The sequence below is a fragment of the Populus euphratica genome, unplaced genomic scaffold (assembly GCF_000495115.2).
Source record: "Populus euphratica unplaced genomic scaffold, PopEup_1.0 scaffold93.1, whole genome shotgun sequence".
NCBI lineage: Eukaryota > Viridiplantae > Streptophyta > Magnoliopsida > Malpighiales > Salicaceae > Populus > Populus euphratica.
The window spans coordinates 173,345-186,733 of record NW_011499873.1 but is presented as its reverse complement, the minus strand read 5'-3'; the positions used below and the strand labels follow the sequence as shown (position 1 = coordinate 186,733).

At 30.0% G+C, this 13,389-nt stretch overlaps 1 protein-coding gene across 1 annotated transcript; it reads right to left on the bottom strand.

Annotated features, from left to right (window-relative positions):
* Positions 1-10,359: 10,359 nt before the first annotated feature.
* Positions 10,360-12,618, bottom strand: LOC105127705 (bidirectional sugar transporter SWEET1-like). Its single transcript, XM_011029086.1, has 6 exons — positions 12,513-12,618; positions 12,299-12,335; positions 12,105-12,200; positions 11,313-11,592; positions 10,738-10,857; positions 10,360-10,598 (listed from the first exon to the last, which is right to left on the bottom strand). The coding sequence occupies exons 1-6, from the start codon at positions 12,544-12,546 to the stop codon at positions 10,416-10,418; spliced, it is 750 nt and encodes a 249-aa protein (XP_011027388.1). The 5' UTR covers positions 12,547-12,618; the 3' UTR covers positions 10,360-10,415.
* Positions 12,619-13,389: the final 771 nt, after the last annotated feature.

Genomic DNA, 13,389 nt, shown 5'->3' with positions numbered 1-13,389 from the left:
TTAGAAAGACAAAAGAAAAAAACAAGGTCCAAATACATAGACATAAACTTAGTTTTCAGGGTTTTTTTAGCAATTTTTTATTCTTCTTTCTAGCACAAAATAAATTTAAGAAACAAAATTATTAGATTGAGTTTGATACTTGGTGCAAGTCACATTTTTTACAGGTTAAGATATAAAATTAGAGACATTTTTTTCTTTTTCTTTTTTGTTTGATGTGTTTTAGCCCCCCCCCCTCTCTCTCTCTATATATATATAAAACAATTTAACCCTTAATTTTCATTATTTTTTTATTTAATTGAAAATGAAAAATAAAGTTTCTTTCTTTTTTATCATTTAACTAAAAAAATTATGTTTGATTGAGATCATGTTATGTCTGATTGAGATCATGTTCATGACTTGGGGTATAAATTTTATTCGTTAATTCAAGTTTACTAGAATTATATAATATGATATATTTTTAAAAAAAATTATTTTTAATTTTTTTATAACTCTTCAATTTACTTCAAAAATTAATCTAGTTCATTATCAATTAAAATTCAATCAAGACCCAATCAATAAGAGAATAAACAAAAAAAAATATCAAATCAAGTTAATTTATTATAATTGTATTCATTAATTGAGTTATAAATTTTATATGTTAAACTGGATTAATATATTATATCATCTTCTCATTTTACTCCCTCCATTTTTTTATTTAATCCTTTGGCGGTTCGTTGCTTCACATTTGATTTAAGGTTAGGCAATAGCCCGGTCTTAGTTCCTCCATGCTCGCTCTTTGACATGGGGACTCGGGAGTTATCGTGATCCATCATACTTCGCTTTATACACCCAAAAATGTCAAATACTTACAAACAGACAAATACAAAACCCTCTTGTCTGTACAACAGCTTTGTGCTTCTATGATCTATCAACTGAAATCATTCCCAGTGATGATGACGACTGAAGCCCACAAATCTCTATCTCTGCTGGTTGTTTGAAATGGCACAAATGCCCATGGACACCTTGCTAAAATGTAGGATATTAAGATGGGCATTGCTATATGGAGGACAGGGCCGGTGAACAAGAAAGGTCCCTTGCAGATAAAGCGCGCAGGGAAGTCCTGCAGTACTGTAAGATCCCATCTTTATAAGGTCGGCCACAACTGATAAACCAAAAACCACTTATAAGTTGAGCTCTGCATTACAATTTAATTGGTTATATTTTAAATTTATTTTTTAAAAATTATTAATTTAAATTTTTTAAAATTTAAAATTATTGAATACTTACAATATAATTATTAATTTTAAAATTCTTGAAATTAATTTAGGTAAATATAAATTAAACTAGATATCCATATTAATAATAAAAAAATACTAGTCATGATTTTGGTCTTTTTAAAATGATAATTTAGATTGATGAGTGCTTTTAAACTATAAATATGATTGGTTTGATCAAGTAGGTCAAGTTTTGGCTAACGTAAAAATTACATTAGCTTTAGAATCGGTCTTGATAATTTAAACTTGTGTTCTTTTTAGAATTATAGCTTGTGAAACCAAACTTCACCAACTTCGTTTGCTCTCGAAGAACGAGGATTGATTGACCTTGCATGTGAAATACGGACTGAAACATCTAAAAGAAATTATTTTTCATTTTAGAAGGGAATGTTTCCCTTAGAGCATGTCGATCGAGCTAGGAGGATGATCTCTTCCATTTCTTTTTTCTTATACGTAACTTTATATTAAAGTACTAGGCGTAGCTTTTGTTGAAAAGAGGAAAAAAGGTTACATCTAAATTTAATAAGTTATGTGTGGAGGTGTAAATATTTAGATTATAATGATTTTTTTATTATTATTATCTAGAAGTTGCTTGAGAATGATGATAAATTCAATATAAAATTCTCATTTCCACTGCTTACTATTCATCCATATGGACATAAGGACATTAAGGCAGGATATGATAAACATCGATGAAAAGAGTATATTTTTCAATTTAAAATATTAACTAGTAGGAATAACAAAATTAAAGTTTACATAAAGGTATTCGAGCTTTAAATATGGAAAAACTTGGTTGAATAAAAATTTTAAAAAATTTAAAAATTATATGATGCATGGATTAATTTACTAGTATACAAGAGATACACGTGCCAAATATATATATATATATATATATTGGAGCATAATGTAAAATAAGGGGCGTCATTCTCTCAATAATTGTAATTATGGTTTTATTTTGGAAAATAAAAACATTCTCAGTGCCAAATTTGTGATCGTGAAACATCACAGCTGCAATGAGTAATGTTTCTTAAAAAAGTCCTCAGCTTGCCCCACACTATTTGAATACCCAAAATCATAAAGATCTAAGAAATTCTAACTCGTCGGATTTATGGACTCTCCTTTTTCGGCACTGATCCCCTCGTCGAAGAAGCAATTACCAACATTTGATAATTCTCTTAACCATATATATGAGACCCATCAATCTTTTGGGACCAAAAAATATTAATGCCAGTGTGAGTCACGCAGGTACAAGCTTTTTCTTTATATATATCAAATAATAATATAATTTATATTTTTAATATAATATAACATCTTAAAATTTTAAATTAAAATAACTTTTTTAACATAATATCATAGTTTTAATAATCAGGTTTGAATAAAATTATTTTTTTATTTAATAAAAATTAAATATAAATTATATAGGGTTGTACAGATTTCAAGTTTAATTTTTCTATTTAAGATAGTATATTAAAAAATAATATAAATTATATTTTAAATTTCATCTAATTATTTAATTTTTTTTATTAAAATAATTATTTAAAAATAAATATACATATCCTTTGCCTCCAAACATTTTATACCAGTTATATCACCACCAATAACTCTTTAGCGTATAGAGAAATCTTTACAGAGCCCATCAATGTTTGGAAATGTAGTTTAATTTATATTTTTTTTTAAATTAATTTTTTTATTAAAATTAATGTTTTATATATTTTAAATTATTTTAATTACACACCATTATATTCTCTTAAACACCCTTCCATTCCAAAGTAACTGCCTGAAATTATAGTTTTGGTTGGTGGGTTAACTATTAATGATATTTTTTTTTTAAAAAAATATTTTTATTATCAAGGTTAAGGAATTGTTTGGAAACGTGGTTCAACTTGTGCTTCTAAAAAATTTAATTTTTTTATTTTTTACTAAAATTTAATATGTTTTGTATATTTTGGATTGTTTTGATATGCTGATATTTAAAATAGTTTTTAAAAAATAAAAAAAATTATTTACATTCATTTTGACATAAAAATTTATTTGAAAAGTAATTATTACCATATTACCAAACATATTCTAAAAAAATCGAACAAGTACAAAATTTAGCTGTGAGTCGAGTGACTAAAATTAAATAAATTATTATTTTAAATTTTATAGAAATAAATTTTAAAAAATAATTTTTAATTTTTTAAAATAAATAAATAAAAATATTTTATTTTTAAACCACATTAAATTTCACTTGGATTTTAACTAATGAACTCATTGAATTAACAGGTCAATTCCTACCAAACATGTTTTGACATGAAACCAGGTCCAAACCTGGTTCCAAGTCGACAAATAACCACGTGTACCTGCTAGGGCGGTCTTAATAATACTAGTTAACATGTGCCCTGCATGCTGGCTTAGAAATGGAAAGGGTAGTGTGGTAATCATGGGAGGATAGAATTGTAATTTGGAAAGAAATTTCTTAAATTCCAGGTCTACAAGAAACCCAACATTCATGTTCATGTATGCGTAAATTCGACATGTATGGATGCTATGATTGTGATATTTTGTATGTGTCATGGCGAGAGCATGTTATGGGGTCACGTGTTACGTGAAACTTGATGGAAAAAGCACCGTTATAGAAAGAAAAGGGCATAACGGCCGTTTAAAGCTGTGTTGTAACCTGGCGACTTGGTTGCGTTTGCTTTAGTAGCTGAATTGTATTTTTTTTTAAATATTATTTTTTATTTTAAAATTGTTTTGATATATTATATTAAAAATATATTTAAAAAAAAAACACAATCTTAATCTGTTTTTTAAAGTGAATTTCAAAAAAAAACATTATTCTTTAATATTTGATAATGTAATAAAAAATAAATATTAAAAAATATTTTTTAGTATTTGATTATATCGTGGAAAATAATTGAGAAATAACTTATTAATGCTTTATTTTTAAAAATTTTATTAAAATAATAAAAAATAAATCTTATAAATTAAAATATTGAATGATAATGAAATTGAAAAAAAAATAATTTTAACAATTATCTTAAATAAAATAAATAATAATCAAAATAATAGAGATAAAATCTAAAAAAAATTAAAAGATGCAAAAATTAAAATAATAATAACTAATATTTTATAAATTATTTCAAATAAAATAAATAATAATTAAAGGAATAAGGATCAAATTTGATAGATAAAAGATTTTAATTAAAAAGTAATAAGAAAAAATAAATAATAATTATAAAAATAAAAACCAAAATTAATATAAAAATTAAGTTATAAGGGATAAAATTAAAAAATAAATATTTAAAACAAAATATATATAACAATCAAAAGTTTAAATATCAAATTTGATATAATCAGTAAATAATATAATATTTTTAAATTTTTCATAACTTCTATAAAGTATTTTCTGCTTAATTTTTCATAACTTCTATAAAGTGTTTTCTGCTTAATAAAAAAAATATTTTTCTGAAAATCAAGTCAAATTTTTATTTGAGTTGAAAATATTTTCTGTTGACCTACTTTTTAATAACAAATAAATATAAAAAAAATTAAAAAATAATTTAAAAAAAAAACAAATAAATTCTTATAAACATACTATTAAAATAAAATTCTCTCTTTCACTATTGTACTATAATTATATTATAAAGTATTAAATGATTTTTTTTGAGCTGGGATTCAGTACTTCCCTATCTACCATCTTAAACCTCACTGGCGAGATGAGAAGGCGATCTCGAGTCGAGTTTTAAAGTTTTAGTTAAATAAAAGAGAAGGTGATCTTCTTCGTGTTGCATGGACAAATTCAAGGTTGGTTTTTTTTTTAAAAAAATAATAATTTCTGAAATGACATTGTGATGAGATTGGGATTACATCCGACAAATCACATCCAACGTAGGTACTATATTGATATCAATGTCCTCGATTTTCAATCTTCACCGTAACCTTTTTTTTCCTTGGTTGATCGTTGATCAATATAATTAATGTTGCGCCACTTGTTTAATAATCCTGATCTAGTTGTATATTTTTGGTTTCCACCCTAATAATTATTTTCATATCAATCAATACTAAATATTTTCTTAATAATTTTAAGAATACATCCCATGTGAGCATTTTTAATATTTAAATATAAAACGATCAATATTCACATGCTTAAAATGATACTTGGCTTCATGCTATACCATTATTTATATAATTCTATAAATTATGTTTCCATTACTATATCAAATCCACTCCGCTGGGGTGATCCCGTTAAATATGTAATGTATTTAGTGTATTTGATGATGTAATAGTAGTTTTTATAATTATAATTTTTTAAAATATTGATAGTTTTTAAAATATAGATTTTGAAAAATATAAATTTAGTTAGGATTGTTGTGAGATGAATCTATATATTTAAAATAAATAAAAAATATTTTTTATAAATAAAAAACATGTTATTTGAACTTTTTACAGAACTAAGATTTAAAATACAATTATATATATATATATATATCAGATACAATATAAAAAACAATTTTTTTTTGACTAGGCTATTTTTTTCCATGTGATTGAGCATAAATAAAATCTATCATAATATCAAATATCCTCAATTAATTTGTGAATTGTAAATCACAATGTTATTTTATAATATTTTACATCATAAAAAAAAAAATTAGCAAACACTTGCAAAAAAAATAATTCTACACCACTTGACTTTTTTTTCCAGGCAGTGAGAAAATTATTAAAAAACATGTTTTTTTATTATTTCATATATCCTCTAGATCATCCACCTTTTTTTTTTAAGTTAATACCTACCCTACATTTGAAATGTTAGCTTGAGAATGCTTTACATATTAGTTTACTCTGTTTGAAAGTATAATTATAGTTATTTATTAAAATATTTTTTATGTTAAAATATATTAAAATAATATTTTTTATTTTTTTAAAATTATTTTTAAAATCAACACATCACAACAATTTAAAAAATAAAAAAATTTACTTTCTAAAAAAAATTTGAATTTTTTAAAAAACATTGGCTATACTTACCCATCCCGGTGTGCACGGCGAGAGCACTCATTGTTTTAAATTGAGTATCTGTTTTTATTTTCAAATAAAAATTATTTTAAAAAAAATCATTATTATACTCCAACAGAAACACTAGCAAGAAAAATAATCTTGAAGGAAATCGTCTGCGTGTTTTAACACGCAGAGGGGCCCTAACTTGTTAATTGACGTTCACGTCACCGGAATATATTAAGAGCGGTGACGATTGAATCCAACCTGGGCTTAATGAATGTGAACTCATGATCAGTTAGATACTTACTTGGGGTGTTTTATTTTTATTGGTTCTTTTACCGGGTTATTTCATGCTAATAGTATTCCATTCCCTGACTGCGATGTTGAAAAGACCTCTTCTGTGTGCTCGGAGAATATAAAATTCTTCTGTCAGTCAAGATTGAAATGTTCTGGCATTTTTATGGGAAATTCTGAGGTGGCACCAACGCTGATTCTAAGATGGAGATTTCTTTTCCACTTTTTCGAACCAAGATTCCGCTTCCAGGGTGGGAATCACGACGGCCTTTCTCTGTACTGATTTTCTGTTCTCTGATTTTGTTTTCGGCGATAGGGCACGTCTTCTACTGTGCATCCATCTTCCCTCACTTCTTCCTATCGTTTTCCGTTTCTTTTCACTTTTCTCCAGCAGCAAGGCTTTGGACTGATCTAACTGTTGAGACTATTCTACCAGTCGAGAATTGACTTGCAAAGCAGCTGGATATAAAATTACATGAAAAAAGGAGGTCTCGTGTTTTGTGATTCTGTTATTGCTGTTTGCAAAAAAAAAAAAAAAAGAAAGAAAAGGTTTTGACTGAATATAACCACATTAAAAAATATTAAAAAAATATCAATTTAATATTAATATTTTTTTTAAAAGCAAATAGAAACAGAAGTAATCTCACTTCTAGACATACCGTTATTTTATCTCGGAAATAATTTAACCTATTTATATTGTGAGAATTTAATATTATTTTTCGAAGAGCAACTCCTCGACCTCAGTCGGTCCATTTTCTTTTTCGATCAGTTCACACGTTTATTGAAAGTTGCACTGTTCGGTGTGATAATTTATATGAAAAAATGTAGATGTCCGGAATCAGAACGTGATAATATATATATATAGTAGCTGGATTCAAAAGCATGAAAGAGGGTTGAGTAAGAGAGCCCATTTACCATCTTTTATGCTCAGGTTTTGCTAATGGATGGGCCTTGGCTGAGGCGTCCGAACATTATTCACAACCTCGTCTATAGGCCCATACCTACGTAGTATGTACTTGCAATGTTGAGCCCCGAAAAATTCGATTTTTTTTTTATTTTCTTAAGAGAAAACCAATTTTTTAAAGAAAATATATGAGGAATAAGAGATTTAATATCATTTGAATTTTAATAAATGGAAATGTTAAAAAATTGTTCATTGACAGCATTTAAAATGTCAAGGAAATAAATAAAAATATATTTTTTAAGATTTTAAGGAACAAAACTAACATTAAAATTCTTAGAAAAAAAATCCTATTGAAATTTATCATTATTTCCTCCATATTTTTTAGGAATTATGAATTAAAAAAATATAAAACTAACAACAACTTTGTGAAGCAACAATCACCTCAAAAACTAAACCATTATTATCAAATATCAAACAAACCAAACCAGATTTATTTAAATAAATGGATTAGCAAAGCAAACCCAATGAAATTTATATTAAAAATCCGATCTGCGTGATGGCACTGGCCCTCTATATGACCATTGAAGATTGCATTTTGATGAAAAAATCAGAGAAAAGAATGATAATTTACCCATTCATTTTATTTAATATTTTTATAATTTATAATTTAAACCTGAAATTTTTTACTATAATTTTAACTTAGTTTCTTTAATATTAAAATTTGGTAAAACAAATACCACATCATAATTTTGTTTTTTCATGTTTTCTATTGCAGTTTCTCCCTCCGTCATGCTTCGGCCGTGGGCCTTTCACAGTTCTTTCTTCGCTCCAACCCTGAGCATACGGATTCGAGCTTTGAACATCCTGGGTCTGTTTTAGGGGCTAGTCTGCCAGAGCCCAATCTACCCTGTACGGGAGCCTGGGATGCTTCGATTGACTTGCTTCCAAAAAAGTCATGACGCAAGCACAAAATTATTTCACAGTGTCAGCACAACTTTCAAGCCATACAGATTGAAACCAACACCGACGACAGTAGCTAGAACGTCCGGCGAAATATGGTGAACGAGAGGGGCTTGATGACGTGGGGGTATGTGACTGAAGGGTTTACAGATCAGCTTGATTGGTGAAGTTTAAGAAGACAGTCTGGAAGGACAAGGACACGTATGCCTCATCTTAATTTCTCATGTTTAGAAAACTAAATATTTTTTTTATCTTTTCCTTTTATTTCAGTATTAATTTAGGGTCACAACAGAGAAATTCTTTTTGAGAGGATATTATGCATCATAAAAACAATAAATACAAAACTTGAAAATGCGGAAAATTAAAAAATAAAATAAAACTGGAGAGCAAATTAATACGTTATTTGAGGAGATGTGGAATGCATAATTATTATGAAAAAAATTAAAATTGAAGGACCAAGTTACAAGATTTTACAACTTCAGGGATGCCATGGCTTCTCCAAATCATCTCTTAGTTCCCGCCCACGAGCTTGCATTTGGCAGTCTTGCATGTTAGCTACAAGCTAGCAACTCATTTTCATCACCACTGCTTAGTTTTAATATTGGTCAGCACTGCTTATGCTATTAATATTTTTACTGTCTTTATCAAATCCTCTTGAAGCAAGATACTAAACTACATCCTGCTGCTGAGACTCGAGGTTGGCTGGGGCAAAATGCTCGTAACATCCACAAATTCAATTCCATTTGATTAATAAAACAACTGTATGGTATTTTGAAGAAACAAAGGAATAAAGTTTATTTTTTTGTTTTTTATTTCTAATTATGAATAATTTGGTTACAACCCGATGCCTTGCACAAATAGAGCAGAACGATTAACAATAGAAAATGTGCTGATCAATCTCTTATAATGTTGACATTTCGAAGTCTATTTTAATCATATCTATACTTATAATGATCCTATCAATTAATTATTTACATGACAACAACAAGAAGAATAAAGAAGAGGGAAGAATCGTCAATACTGTAGCATCAATAATACAGGAGACGATGCAGGAATCAACGCAGCTACCCTTCAATGCTCCCCCTCAAGATGGATTAAAAGATTAATTGATTCAAACTTGCATAGCAAACGGTGAAAACAATCAGAATTTAAGATCTTGGTAAACACATCAGCGAATTAATCTGACTGCATGTGTAATGTGTTTTTATAATCTGCAACTAAACTTGTTAAAAAATCAAATTTAACGTGTTTAGTTCTTTTATGAAACATAGAATTAGCTGCAAATATATATGATAACTTGATTACCATAAAATAGAGTCATTAAAATACTACTTGGATATTCCAGTTCAAACAGAAGATTTCTAAACCAAATTAATTTACAAGCAACTGTTATTAATATTGCACGATATATTCAGCTTTAACATTACAACGTGCAATAATATTTTGATTTATGCTATGTCAGGAAATCAAATTACCACTAACAAATATATAATAACTAGACGTCAACTCAATTTGAATCATTATATACAATTATCTGAGTATAACCATTATTAATCATAACAACTCCACGTCCAAACTAGCGCATAATTCACTTGACAAAACTTAAATAAAAAGCTGGGGAGTATGCATAAACTAACTACCAAGATACATAAACTAACTACAAAACTAACTGCATAGACAGAGATTGCACCGTTTTAGTTAAAGCAATTTCCGGGACCATAGCGTGTTGCATCCATTTGGAATTAACAGAAAGTGACAAAGAGGTAAGTCTCAAGCACATGATAACCCATCAAAACACCCACAGAAAGTACGCTACTTTTCGTTTGTATAGTATCAATATCTCAGTTTGCGTTGTCATTATTTGGAGAGAGAAAATACAAGAGGATTTCGAAGAGAAAAAAGACTCGTAACAAGTGATCAAACTTGCTTGCAGCGAACACGGTAACACCTCACTTGTCAAGTAAACTAGGATCGAGGCAGTCCCGGTGTCTTATAAATTAAGCTTGCACGCACAATATTGAAGCCATTTACACCTTATCAACAGGGGATCCATTGGAAACCAATTGCTTCTCTTGGTGGAGTTTTGCGATACCCATCTGCATTGATTGAACAGGGAGGGCGGGCTTCTTGGCTTCTCCCTTGTTGTTCCGGTAGATGAAGTACAAGATCAGCTGCAATGCCCCTAGACCACAGCCAACTCCATTCGGGACCTGTAACACATATATGGGACGACAAGCATATTTCCAGTAAAATAAAACGATGAGATTTTTGCAACATTGAACCCCACTGGGCATGCTAGTCTAACGTGATCAGTAATTTGATTAATAGGGATAACTAAAATTTACTTACAGCAACAAAAAGGTCACTACCAAGTAGCCCAAAGACAAACCAGGAAGTGCCACATAAGAAGACAAAAAGAGACAAGAAGAATGGCATGTACTCCACGCTCTTCGTTTTAATCACTGTCCTCTGCAAGTACAAGAAAAATCACATAAAATAATTATCTAACAAAAAAGGGCACTGCATGTATAACTTCGTAGAAAAACCTTTTATATATAAAGGGTTGGTACCACGTGCTTAATTAAAATATTATACTTCATACAATACAATATTATCCTACACACAGGTTGGATCTCCCATTCCAAATGAGAAAACGACGAAGAAGCGATATTATTCGCAGCTTATAAAATACACTTTGACTGGCATGAAAAACAAAACCATCAGTTTTCTGATTTTCTGGAGAAAGTAAACCATGTCCCAAACTACAGAACGTCAGCAGTCAATTAATACTAAATTACACATGCACACGCTCAAAACTATAATAATAAAGGAGCTAGCTTGTCAAATTATAAGGAATATGATTCTCTTTTCTCGGCCAGGAACAGCAAATATACCGTGAAGAAAATTAGAGTAAATTGACGTACCATAATAGACAGAGGGGAGCCATACATGATGATTGAGAAAATAGCAGCAGCAAAGCCACAGAATATCTCCCTTGATTTGCCATGAAGAACGACAAGGGACACCAAGGCCACGCCAGCAAAAGTGGTGAGCACAACCGTGAGGAGGCCAATGAACTTCGCCTTATCCTTCTTCGGTGCATAGATGATGAAGGTCAAGACATAAATTGCCTCAATTAACGCGCCAGTTCCATTGATTGTTGACACCAGAATGTTGTTCTTAGACACAAAAGGCATTCCATACCTGCCACAGAGTACAACATCAGCAATTAACGGGTGGCGAGGCGACAAAATTAACGTAACCGGAAATAAAAGATGCACCTACCCGAATTAACATGCAAAAAACTCAAGTTGATCCAACAAACTTAATAGATCCTGATTAGCTAGAAATCAGCTAAATCATCAATCAAAGGGGAGAAAATAGAAGAAAAGGCAGCAGTACGATGCGTTGTTCGTTGTGTCTCATATATACCAGAATATATAGTAAATTAAGCCGCAAAACAGTACTAACAGACTATTAATTAAAAAACATAGCAGGAAGAAAAACATCAGCACTGGTTTGCTTCAAATATCATGTGGTTTATGGATATACCGAAGATGGCTAGATCTTTTTCCTTTTGGGTTATTCTTGATAAACAAAAGCAATTAGTTGACAGGATTACCCTTCTAAAGCTAAACCAAAATACTGTTCTAGAAGGCGTAAAACAGCACAATTCGGAAAGAAAATAAGTAGTTGAAGAGACAAGAAGCACACACCAGGCAGAAAGGAGGCAGTTGAGCAAGGTCATTACATATGGAATGCCGGAAAACAGCTCTGTAGACTTGCTTCTTATGATCCTCCTGAACGTGATCCTATCGACAAATTATCCATAAATACACATTAGCTTTAGCTTAACCTAATAGGGAGAGAGAGAGAGAGAGAGGGCTAAATGAACAAGTCCGGTGCATACGTTGGAGCCAAGAAGAGAAACAATGCAGTGGCATTTCCTGTTACAGACGAGAAAGAAACAGAGAGAAACAGCTAATTAGTCTTAGTCCCTCTGGAAAGAAAAAAAAAAAAACACTAAGAACAGTAAGTTAGCAACTTCTTCAAGAAACAAGAAGAAGAAGAAAAAGAAAACCAAGAGCAAAAGAAAGTTGATTGATGAATTAAAAAGAACCCACCAAAGATTCCAAATAAGAAATGCGCGATCTCCATTGTCTTCGATCTTCGAAACCTTATCTAAACCTAACAATTGTTACAAAGAAATAGAAGACTTGTTAGGAAATGGAAATGAGATTTGTTGAGCTAGCTAGAAGCAATTGGGTTTTATAGGATAGAAACAAGAAAATAACCGCTAGCTAGGCAGTACTTTTGTTTTGCTCCGTTGGTCTCTTACCGACCGGGCAATACCGGGTGCTGACATTAATTAATGGGCGTTGCTTATGGAGGATGAAAATGACATGAGATGGGTTAACAAAGGTCATACGCAATAAAACCAACTCTTTTTTTTTTGGAATATGAGTTTGTTTCTGTTAATTATACTCATAGATTTATCATTACGGTTCAAAAGCCAGTGTCCATGATAGCATTAAAAAACCTAACACCCCTTTCTCCTTCAAAAATTTAACGAGGGTTTGTAATAACTGTTTGTGCTAATTATACTTAGCTGTGCATAAGGGATTTATACAGTAAATCACACATTTGAGGCCAGTGTTTGCAGGTGGGGATAAGGTGAAGAAGTGACTGTCTCGTGAAGGCAAAAACCATTTGAAGAGAAGATTAATGTATTAGGCGGCTGAATGGTAAAAAAGGACGTAAATTTGATTTGATTTTACACGAACTTCTTCTTTTATTATTATTATTATTATTCTTGGAAGATTTAATCACAGTTTCTCTTTAATTTGTCTTAAACAGCAAAACTTAAAATTCCACCCAGTATTATCCCGATTGCCGTAATCATGCAACTTCAACTCTTTCCACAACTGGCCGGCCTGCTTAATTTGCTGAGCCTGAGAGGACGGCCACCATATATACAATGCAGCTTGAGTTTCTTCGATA